General features: G+C 33.4%; 1 protein-coding gene across 1 annotated transcript in view; it reads right to left on the minus strand.

The window, feature by feature from the left end:
- Positions 1-12083, minus strand: part of PIBF1 (progesterone immunomodulatory binding factor 1) — a 102990-nt gene that overhangs the window by 27085 nt on the left and 63822 nt on the right. The window contains exons 13-15 of the mRNA XM_085058484.1: positions 8899-8989; positions 4786-4888; positions 2893-3023 (exon numbers count right to left, since the gene is read on the minus strand). Coding sequence (XP_084914610.1) covers positions 2893-3023; positions 4786-4888; positions 8899-8989 — 325 coding nt within the window. The remainder of the gene's footprint in view (positions 1-2892; positions 3024-4785; positions 4889-8898; positions 8990-12083) is intronic.

The raw sequence follows: 12083 nt of genomic DNA on the forward strand, positions 1-12083 counted from the left end.
AAGAAAAATTATGATCAAGCATAGAGCAGCTGTAAGGATAAATTAAGTATTCAGTCTTGATTCTCAGAGTGCAGGCATATCAACACTACATTAATTTGTCTCCAATCTGGTACTCAAATAGAGATTAAAAAAAAAAAAAAAAATCACCAGTCTTTTAAAGGTCTGTCTGAAATTCAAGCAGTATTTTTCTTTTAGCCAGTTCTTGTGCAATTGCTGTTTGGAAATAAAGCTAATGCACTATTGTATTTAAAATTTAAAAAAATAATGTACCTTGTGTAACTGTAGCACAATTTAAACCTCAATTTAGAGGCTGCTGCAGAATTGCAGTATTAACTATTAATTATAGGTAATGATTGAAAGAACAATTTCATTTTGAAATGGTTTTACGAATATTAAAGTTTTCTCTCAGCTCTGAGATACTGAGAAAGCAGCCTTCATAAACCATGTTTAGTGTATTCACTAATACTTTTCTAATAGCACCAACATTATCTACAGAATTTAGGGCTCTCCTTGAGGACCATTAATTCTCTAAACTTATCTTCTCAAAAATATTCCACAAACAAACCAACAAAATGCTGTTTAATAAACTAAGAGGGATAGGAATACTGGGCTAAATCTTTTGATCCAGCAGAGCTTCACTTGGCATATATTTGGTAGGGATTATCATTAATTTACTTAAATCCCATTCTGATTCAGTTCTGAAATATCTGGGAGTAATCTGAAATCACCTAAGGGGTATTTTAATTTAAAACTGTCATCAGCAGATTTCCAAAAGGTTATCCTCACAACAAAAAAATTCTTGAATGTAATGGTTCTCTGGTTAGAAATCCCTTCCTCTAACCTTTGTTTCACTTATGGGAAAGCAAAAGACCAACATTATAAATTTTATCCCAGGTTATGATTTCTCATGTGTGCCAGGGAATACCAGCTAACAATCTAGGATCTTTGTTTTAAATGTGGAGTTATGAATAGCAAAATTAGGTACTATTAATATGCACCAAAAGCCCTAAGACATTAGGCTGTTCCCAAGAATTTCTCTGGCCTATGAAACTAGGCAAACTGGTGATAGAGGAATAAAAGCTATTTTTAGTTTACAAGGAATATTGGAAACTACAGGAAAAGAACCTCTTACCAAAATATTTGATGTGCAAAGTGCGTGTTACTTTTTTTGCTACAATATTTTTTTGTCAGACCACACTTTCATTTACAGAAACATAGACTAGTGGTAAGCACACCGCAGCTCCCCACAGCAGAGTACTCCTGGTATGTTTACCATGAATGCTCACACTGTGGGGCAGATCCATTTTCTTTCTTAACCTGAGGCACTTTAAGATGCAAAAAAATTCCTTTACAGTTAATGGAGAGCAACAGGCATCTCTAGGAAATGACTCACTCAACCCAAAATCTGAATTGCTTTTTGGAGATGTCACTTCCTCCATGAACTCCTAAGTTGACCTAAGTCTCTAATTGAGGTGCATTAATTTGTAGGGTAAATTTAGAAAGAATATCTGGGCATACAGATTATTGGCAATGAGCCATTTAACTCAAGAGAATCAATCTTTGTAACGTATTTAAGTTCTTTTATATTTTAAAGCATGAAATATACACTTTCAGAAATGACCTCACTATGTACTCACTTTGTTTCTTCCTTTTGCGAGACTTTTGGACTACTTTGTGAACAATGAAATCATTCCATTATTCTTACCATAATCTAAATTTTAATTTGCTAGTAACCAATTCTTTGATGACATTTTTCACAATTGGAGAGTAAGATACTGTATATAGAGAACACTGTGATTTTTCATTTCCTGGAAAAGTGTAATTTATTTTTGGAGTGTTTCTTATAATGTAACAAGTCTAGGAAAATATTAAATACGCCTGATTCTGGAATTAAAAAATATAGAATCTTACTGAATCCAGTTAGAAAGCAGTTAAGTCCAGTGAAAGATATCTTGTCAGGAAGGATGAAAGAATATTTCAGTTTATTTATAAACTTTTTGATTTATATACAGATTTAGTGGGATAATAAGTATTTTTAGGTATTTCTCAAGGTGTAACAAATACTGTCCCAAACCATCAGAACACTCTGAAGAGATGCATATGTAAGACAGTACACAGGATTAAGTACTAGCTAGGATGAACCCTATTTTTTCTATTTTAATTGCTTCAGTAGATTAGGTAGAAAACCCTGTGTTTTTCATGCAATTGCTTCATAAAAGAATCACATTAATGCCTCCTAATAGTTCTGGTTTGCTTTTCCTAAACACCATATAAACACCAAATACTAAAAATGCTAATTCTTCTGTACAGCAGCAGCATTCAGCTGGCAACTTCCTTGAAAATCCTTGAAAATTTTCCTTGAAAATTTAATAATAGCTTACCTGGGAAACAGATGTTAAACATAATTTATAAAGCTGTATGATGCTGGGAAGTTGCTCAGTGATCAGAGAGCTCTGACAGATGGATACAGAAACAAATCAGAGAGTCTGCACTAGAGAATATGCTCTAATTCTGCCTGAAATACCCTTTGTTGGTAAATTACTCTATTATTTTTCTCTGACTTTATTTCTTTTTACTGCTGTACAGCTGGTGGGTCATTCTTTCCTTTCACTCTTCTAAACTCTTGTCTACTTCATGAGAGCTCTTCTCAACTCCAAACTTACTTTAAACCTGTCATAGTCACTTTTTCAAAACTAAAGCCCCCTTTTCTGACATTATGAGAGAAATCAAAAATGCTACAATTCCAGCATGAAGACTGGAGTTGGTCGATGATAAAATGTTAACACCTCAACTTTGTGGCCAATAGCATAATTTTTTTCTACTGATAAAAATATAAATGATTTTACCTTCAGTTTAAGAGAAAGTAAAACAAAAATAAATTATTTTAATTACCCAACATCTTTTTCAAGTTGTGTAATATGTTCTTTCTGTAGACTTATTTGAGAATCTCTCTGTTGCACAGTTTCAATGAGGTATTTGTATGGCTGTTGTGCTTGGTTCAACAAAGAATTTGCTCTGTCAAGCTGCAAAAAGAAAGGTAATACTATAAATTTTATAATTTATAAAGCACAAATATTTGATTATTATTTAATATTGTGTATTATTGATTTTTACCAATTGCATAATAATATGAACTCCAAACCTGTTACTACACACAGAAAAAAGGAAACACACCACCTTCAAAATAGTAACTAGTACATTATCTTCTCACTCTTGTGTTCTAATTATGTTCTATTTTCACTGCAGTAATGGTACCACTCTCTACACCTCCCTAATCTGCATTTTCAAAAGTTTAAATGTAACAGCTTCCATTGATTAAAAAAAAAAAAGTAGAGTCAATGCCCCTGTTCGTGGTCTTATTGTGGTCTTTTCATCTCTCCTTTAAAAAGCTGAGAAAGTTGTATCATAAATACTGCACTTAAATAGCACTATTTTTGATCCAAGTTCAAAAGAAAAGCTGATAAAATGATTTTTCCATCTGGAAATCACTTTTCCAGCTATTTATCCATGTTCTAGATTTCATCTAGATGGCAGAACAAACTGTCAATCAAAAGAGTAATAATGGGCTACCTAAGCATGCTGTAGTCTACAAGATCTCTGATTTGTTCTTAAATTAAAAAAAAATCAAGAAAGACAACAGCTTGGAGTAAAGACAGCAAAGAGAAGTTTAAGAACTACATTAAAAAAAAAGAGTTTAAATTTGTACTGGGTTACATTCTCATTTAAACTATACAACTATATGATAAAAGATCAAGAATTTAATGGCAGGATAAAAATGACTCGAAGATGTTCCAGTGGAACTTTGCAGGAATTTGAACTAAGGTCACTGATACTGAATCTTTTATCAGTGATCTAGAAGCAAATATAAAACTATTGTGGGTAAGGAATGTATTGAAGTGAAACCCAGAAAGACTTAAGATAACACATAGTGATATGGAAGAATACCAAGCATAACAATGGATTCACCAATTTCCTGATGTCTTCAATTAAAACCTGACAGAATATGTTTTAGTCAAATACAAATTACTATTATATACCTAAGACTACATAATAAATTGTAGTATTGGCTAAAAAAACCCCAAACTTCACTGTATCTTTCACTGAAATAATCTATATAATCATATATATACACATAAGAAATTATAAAATTCATGTAATTTAAAAATATGTAGAAATTAAAATATTTGTACTCTGTGAAGTACTTGGGTGTAGAATTTCTAATTTGTAATTACTGTTGCTTTAAAAATCATACTGTTAACCACATTTCTGAAATAGTAAGGCTACAAATTCCATATGGTGGCAATATCTAATGGCAAACCTAGCTGTCCTTTAGTTCCTCTGAGAAAAATTAAAAGACAATCTTAAAATTTTTTAAAAAAATTAGTTTGCCCTTATTTGGGGACATTTCAAGCTGAGGTTTGTTAAATACCTTCAAAAGTAATTTAAGAGAAGTGCTGTGTAAAAAATAATGATATATTCATTGAACAATTAAGTATAAAACAGATCAAACTAGCTTGGCTGGCTGTTCTTCTGTTCAGAAATCCAAATGTTGTTTGTCTGGCTCACATTCTTGTTTAGCCTGTAAACTAATCCTTCTTTCAATATCAGTTGCAAAATACAATATAAACTTCTTTGAAAACTTCTATCATGGAGTTTTGGTTAATTATGAGGCCATTTTTTTTACATCAAATAGATAATAAACACTATTTAGATGATATTTCATTTTATGAACAGCTGTTCTGCAATGTTTCAACAGATTTGAATTTTTGTGTAATAATGATTTACCTCTTGTGAAATCTGTGTTACTTGTTCCTTCTGATGTTCCAGATCTTTTACAAGCAACGAGTTTTGCTTTTCTAGCTGCAGTAATCTTCTTGCCAAGTGAACACTGCCAATAAAAAGCAAGCTCAACTTGAATTTTTTCCAAAATAGGCAAAAGAAATTCTCACATTTATACTTCAGAACTTGATTGCATTAATTTTCACCAATGCTTAAATATTAACATATATAAACTACATAGTCAAACATGCTGCGTGGTCAAAGTTAGAAAAACAATAAAAGTAGTACAAAATTTAACAGCACTAAAATAATATTCCCATAGTCACACCATTGTAATATTTTATACAAAGTAATTACCTATATAATTTGTCCAATACTACACAATTGCAGTAATACTGTCAAAATGCTTCATCTAATTATGATTATTTACTTTTTAGTAACTTTACAGAATCACTGTAATTGGCTTCTAACTTAAACAATTGTTTTAAAATTCACAATAATATACGTTTTGCAGTAAAACGTTGACAAATGTATTAACACTTTTGAAAGAGAGGCAAAATTGTTTTGTCTGACATTTAATATGCTAAATAATTAAGTGTTATTGCCTATTTTGTTTTAAATAAACTCTTATGTAAAGTCTTATGTAGTTAACTGTGAAGAGAAAGGATTATTGAGTTACTTAAACAAGCTAGTAAATTAAAAAATTAGATCCTTAACCTCTTGCATGCTTCATAAAGAGTTTATTATCAATTCAAGAGCACAGGTCCATAGACAGTAATGGGAAGATTCATTATGCACTGCAGTGCCTTCTACTAGACATTTAACCTAGTCCTGCAAACTCTTACGAATCACAGAATGGGCAAAGTTGGAAGGAACCACAGTGGTCATCTTTTCCAACCTCCAGAGCACATTGCACAGGATTGCATCCAGGCAGTTCTTGAGTAACTCCACAACCAGTTCCTGACCACGATATTGAATCTGTGAGAGGGTAAGTGGTCTGAAACAAACTGACAGGGACAGTATATTTACCCTTAAGCTCAGGCTTAGTGTGTGTAGAGCTAAGATGAGTGCACAAAGTTTATCTGAAAATTTGACCAGTCATAACCTTCATCTTTTCCTCAGTAAAAAGGAATAGATTTTTAGATTTGGCAGAAGTCTTAATATTCTTCCTCTGTGTTACAAACATACTCTTTCATGCACAAATCTCATATAGTACGAAAAGGAAAAGGAACCACTTCTTTGACTAGTAGCTATTAGTGTGTAAAGGAAAACTTGGATACCTTCCCATGGCAACTTAAGAACTGTAGCCCCTCATAATTTTCCCAGCTACAACTATTCTGTGAACTTTACCTGAACCTGCAAATATTTAAGGATAACACAAGTACATCTTTCAAGTATACTTGGCAGTATGTTTTTTGACTAGTTTAAATTTAAAGCAAAGGGACAAAGGGACTGATCTGCAAAAGCATCTTATGCTGGAAACATTTGATTCCAACTATGCTAGAAAATTATGTGGTGCTCAAGAATGTGATAATTCTTTGTTAGCAAACCACCAGAGTCATCCTGGTAGTATTCTGCATTCTCTCATTAACACCTCCCAAGCAGTTCCTAGGCATAGCTGAGAAGTCAGCATGGGCAAGCAAATCACTGAGAATTGTTTTATGAAATGGGCTACTACAGGCCATTTGGTCTTGACACTTCAGAGTGTTCCCAGGCATGCTAACTTAGTACTATGGGTGCACAGTGCCTACATCCAAAGTAATGAAATAGTTGTTTCTGGCAAGTGGGCAAGGAGGTATAGACCCCACACTGCATGAAAAGGTGGGTTTTGTACAAACTTTCAGAGACCGAAATACATGATGTGAACTTAAAAGAGCTCTTCATTTAAGATCTCATATGTCTGGGATTAAAGAGCAGGTAGTGGACTCCAGAAAGAAGATTATTCACATTTGTAATAGATTCTTTTTCCTTCAGCAATCCTAGAGAGCAGAAAACATATCTGTGTTTCTTTAATGGCTCTAAACATAGAGGACGGTGTCAGAGTCTTTGCTTTTAAAAGCTTTGGCAGCCGAAGGCATCACACACATTTTCTGCATGGCAGTTTTCCTTGAATCAAAGCAGCAGGTAAACCATACACAGTCTTTTATGGCTTTTTTAATCTTTTTAAGTCTAAAAGATAAAGGAAGTCTATGAAGTCTCCAACACTATAATGAAGGATTAAGTCAGTTTTATTAGTCAATGCCTTTTGGAACAAGTGCAGTATATGAGTCATTTTGACAGAGGTTCTCCTAAGCCCAAGAGAGTATCTTCCAAGCATATCCAAAATGCTGGCCTGATCATCAGATTCAGTATTCAAAGGAGATTTAACACAGTTTTTATATATGTAAATAATCTAAACTGAATCCAGTAGGGTGGGGAAAAACAAGGATCTAAGTCGGAACTCAGAAAAGTGCCCAAACTATTGACAAAGGAGGAATAAACTGAAGCTTTAGAAGTGGTACTACAGAACTCTCAGTAGTTTTCTAAGCCAGTCATACAGCAGGGTTATGGAGGTTTTTTGCACACTCCTCACCCCCATTCTTTTCTTCTTCTTCAATTTTATGCAGTATAAAGAGAAATCTTACATGGAAACAATCTGAAGACGCTTAAAAGAGCAAATTAAGCCATACCAAAGTTAAGTACTAAATAAAATCTTTATATTTGTCAGCAATATGTAACTCAGTGCACAATAGGTCTAATCTGATTGACAATCATATCGACAACACTTACTTGAGAAACAAATATATAGGGTAGAAGAAATAGTATGTGGCCCATAAATCTGTGTTGAAAATACGAACGGACCATCACTTGCCCTTAGTTCTGATTAGTAACTTTTGGTATTAAATATTCTTTGTTATGGAGAAGATAGGAGTTCAGAAGACAAGAATAACTAAACAAAATAATATTTGCAGTAAAAACCAGCTATAAATGACAAAAAAATGCTATTACAGCTTCTGAATGCTAGAAATGTACCCTGTGAAGCTATGGTACATAGTTACCCTGTCTTTATACTCTTCTTGGTGTGTCCACCAATGATTGTGGAGTTTCTCATTTTGGTCAAAGCCTACCACTAGCACAAACTTTGCAGTTGACTTTCCTGCATTTGAGCAAATTGTAGGCACACTCAAATTGCATGAAATAAACCTAATCCTACGAGAACCACCATCCTAATTTTAAACAACAAATTCTGTGGTCATGGTTTAAAAGTATTTTAAATAAATCCTCATTCATAGAACCATTAAGGTTGGCAAAGACCTCCAAGATCATTGAGTCCCGCCTAAGACTGAACACCACATTGACCACTAGATCATGGGACCTTTCAGGGATGGTGACTCCACCAGCTTCCTGGGCAGTCTATTCCAATGCTTGACAACCCCTTCTGTGAAGAAAGTGTCCAACCTGAATGTCTCCTGGCATAGCTTGAGGTCATTTCCTCTTACCCCATTGTTAGTTGCATGGGAGAAGTGAGTCATAGCCACAACACACAGGCTCACAATGAGCCATACAAATGTCAATATTTTTTCTTAAAGACAATGCATAATATAAATGTATTAGTTAAAAATGACTATGATCAAGAGGTATGTTTTTCACCTATGCATCATTTTAATCTATTGATCAAATTTTCAAATCAGCCAAACCAAAGGAAACTAAAAAAACGTAACTGGAATCAGATCCTGTATTAGTGAAGATAAAAGTGATGCTCTGAACCATTGTCCTTCTTAATATCCTGACAGATATGTTTTTCTTACTCTTAAATACAATTATTTTTAGGGTATTAATAATGCATATCCTGTTATATAAACGTAAACAATGTAACTAATCTGTTTTTACAGCTGCTTAGTTTTATACAATTGTAATTAATCTTTCTGAAAGTCAATGAGAAGAGATCTTAAAATGACCTAGAAAATTATGCATATGTTCATTCATTATGCATCAACCACATTAATAGGTCCTAGTTAAGTCATTAAAAAAACCTCTTTATGTTGATCAAACTGTCTGGATTCTAAGACAAAACATAATGAACATGTCATCATTTAATTTACCTTGAACACATAAATTAATGAAGTAATCTTTTTTTACCTTTGCTTTAGTCGTCTTTTGGCTGTTGTAGGAACATTAGCACCATACCCATATGAGAAGAGAACCCTTTCAGCTTCAGCTTCATCTTCCACTGCAAAAAATTGCAGAGAGGTACTGGTAAAGAACAGTGCCAGAACTTATAAACTTCTAATCAATTCTGTGTACATCTCAACATGCAAAAACATTCTTCTAGAAGCTAAATTTTCAGTTGGTGTAACCTTCTGGACTTGAGCGGAACAATTTTTTCACCATTAGCATTAAATATAGTGCCACACTTTAATTACTTACAACACTTTATTTTTATGATTAACATAAGACTTATGCAATATGAAAGTAAAGGAAAAGAGTTCAGTGGTCTTGAATATCCACACTATTGGCATGCTCACAAAATACATATTAATTGTATAAGTTTAATTCAGCCGTAGAGGGTTAGGTTGCTTTTCATCTAAAGAATTAATTTTCTGTGCATACATGAGGATGTAGAGCAAGATTTAGGGAGTGTTTAAGGCGACAGGACATAACCAAGTCCATGGGACCAGAAGGGACACATCTGATGTTGCTAAGGGAGCTGATGTCACTGTGAGGCTGCACACTATTGTTTTTGAAAGGCTGTGTTGATCAGAAATTTCACCACACTTGATGAAAACAAATGCCATTCACTTCTTCAGAGAAGGGCAAAAAAGAGACTCTTATGTATATGCAAAGTAGAAACATTAAAAATAGTCTCTGCCTCCATAGGTGATTGATTTCTGAAAACACATTTCTAAGGATTTTAAACACATTGTAATTGTTTTGAAAAGAAATCCCAATAGCAGCAAGATTAATAGGTATACTTATATTCGTATTTCAGATTCTGAAATTCAGGTTTCCTCTTTCCTGTAAGATGAAGTGGGTCAGGAGAAAAAAAAAAAAAAAGAAAAAAAAAAGAAGTGTATGTGTGAGGTAGACAGGGGCAGAGAGCGAGGTACAGAGAGGAGGGGTAAAGGGGGACAATGAGAAAAAATGGGAGTGGCAGGGGTGTGAGAGAAGGAGGGAGAACAAATGAACACCAGCCCAGGCACCACACAAAAGCTCTGATGAATCAAATAGTTGGTAACAGGAGAAACAAATGTAGGAAATATGTGAGTCATATCTGACTCATCTTAATGCTCAAGTGCCTCAAAATCAGAAATACCTTCATTTGTCAACAACTTGCAAAATGCTCTAGCTTCTGTTCTCATTTGTCTAATAGCCCTGTAATGCTATTTTAAACAAGGATTCTTAAAACATATTTAGAAAGAGAAAAGTCTCTAGAAGAGCACCTGTGCTAAGTCATGTATCTAGTTACATTAAAAACAATATAGAAATTTCAGTAAGTATGACAGAAAAAGTTTACTAATGTGGCACTACAAAGATATCAGAACTTCAGAGCTGTCTTAAATATGACATGGAATTCTTCAGTGCTGTAAACATCTCTGGTTCAGAAAATTACAAAGAATATTTTAACCTGCCTTTGTTAATACCCTTCTTTTTGGTTACATATTCAGTGTTGCATGTCTAAAAAAAACATCACTAAGATCCTGTCCTGTAAATTCAGGTATGTCAGTAGTGTCCAGTAAATGTCACATCATGAAGAAGAACACAAAAAATTGGAAATGTTGTATATATCAAAGTAATGTTCTGTATCAGTGTGTGCTTCTCGTCTCTTACAACATTCCAGGCTCTTCACCTGACTTTGTCGTGCAAAATATATATTTTACAAGCCAGGGCACACTTATTAATGACAGTTTCTTATGTTACTCAGTAAAAAAGCAGCATTGTGAAGATACAGATTGGCTCAATCTTTTTCTTAGAAAGGTATTAAGCAATGGAAAGAAGAAAAATCAAACTACTAGTCTACAACAAAAATATCCTAATGTGAAGATTTTACCCTGAAAAGGAAGAACAGACAAATGCCAAGGAAGTTTATTATTGTAGTTCATGTGGAAACCTCTCAGGCATTGTAAGAAGTGGCTATATAAATTCTTGACAGCTTCCTGAATAGGCTGTTTCATGTCATTTCAATATTAATAAAGTGAGGCATAATGATCAGGAAGCAACTGTAAAAATTCAGTGATCTCTTCCACATGCATATTTTCCAATGGAAAAAATAAAAAGTTTATATATATATATATATATATATATATATATATATATACACACATACACATATATATATATAATTTATATATTATATGACGAAAGCACGTGTAAATAAATACACAGTTTATTAAAAAGTCCAGAGAACACAACCCTCACTGTCATCCCCAAATACTGTAAAACAGCAAAGGCTTCATGACTCAGGATGAAGAAAAAAACATTATATGCTCTTTAAATATAAAGAGGTGACCACAGGAATGAAGATTAATCCTTATTATCACTAAAGTCTGTAGAAAACTCTAATTGTCTTCCACATAATGCTTCAGTCTAAATTATATTCCCTGAAAGATAGACTGGAGTATTTCCATAATGCATTCAATTTGAAAAATAATTGTATTTCCTTTGAACTATTTTTCTACCTTTAGCTATTTATGGCATGTAACTATCAGGGCATAATTTGGGACACAGGAGGAAGTATACCTGTCTTCTCCTTCAAAGTGTTTTTAAAAAAAAACAACTTTTTTTCCTTCTGTTTTTCCTAAAATACTAGACTTAACCAATATTAATCTTAATCTTCTATACCAACTACACTATAATAATAGCAAGCTCTTTATTAAATAGAAAGTATATTGAAATAATATTAAGCTGAATACCTGTTTTTCTCCAATGAAATCAGAAAATAAAGTCATTATATTGTAAGAGAACAGTACACTTGGAAACTTTCCTTCCTTTAGAATTCTGTAGCATAGAATGTAAATAGTAACTACAATAGATACTTAAGAAGTTAAGAATGACCTAGCAAAAAACTTTACTGCAGTCCCAAGAGGCATAAGAAAATATAAACCAGTGTAAACAAAAAAAAGCGTTCTGTACTCTACCTTCTCCTTGGAGAAAATGAAGGTAGGGTCCAAAAATTCTGTATTAATACATAAATACTCCTTAGGCAAGTTTATATATATACACACTTCAAAAAACATCTTACTGCCTAAAACAGAAGCCTGTATACAGCAAACATGCTTATGGTCAGACTGGAACGTTTGGGCAGTCAGGCCATTCTGAGGACTGGC

The sequence above is a fragment of the Lichenostomus cassidix genome, chromosome 1 (genome assembly GCF_008360975.1).
Source record: "Lichenostomus cassidix isolate B80296 chromosome 1, HeHo_3.0, whole genome shotgun sequence".
Taxonomy (NCBI): domain Eukaryota; kingdom Metazoa; phylum Chordata; class Aves; order Passeriformes; family Meliphagidae; genus Lichenostomus; species Lichenostomus cassidix.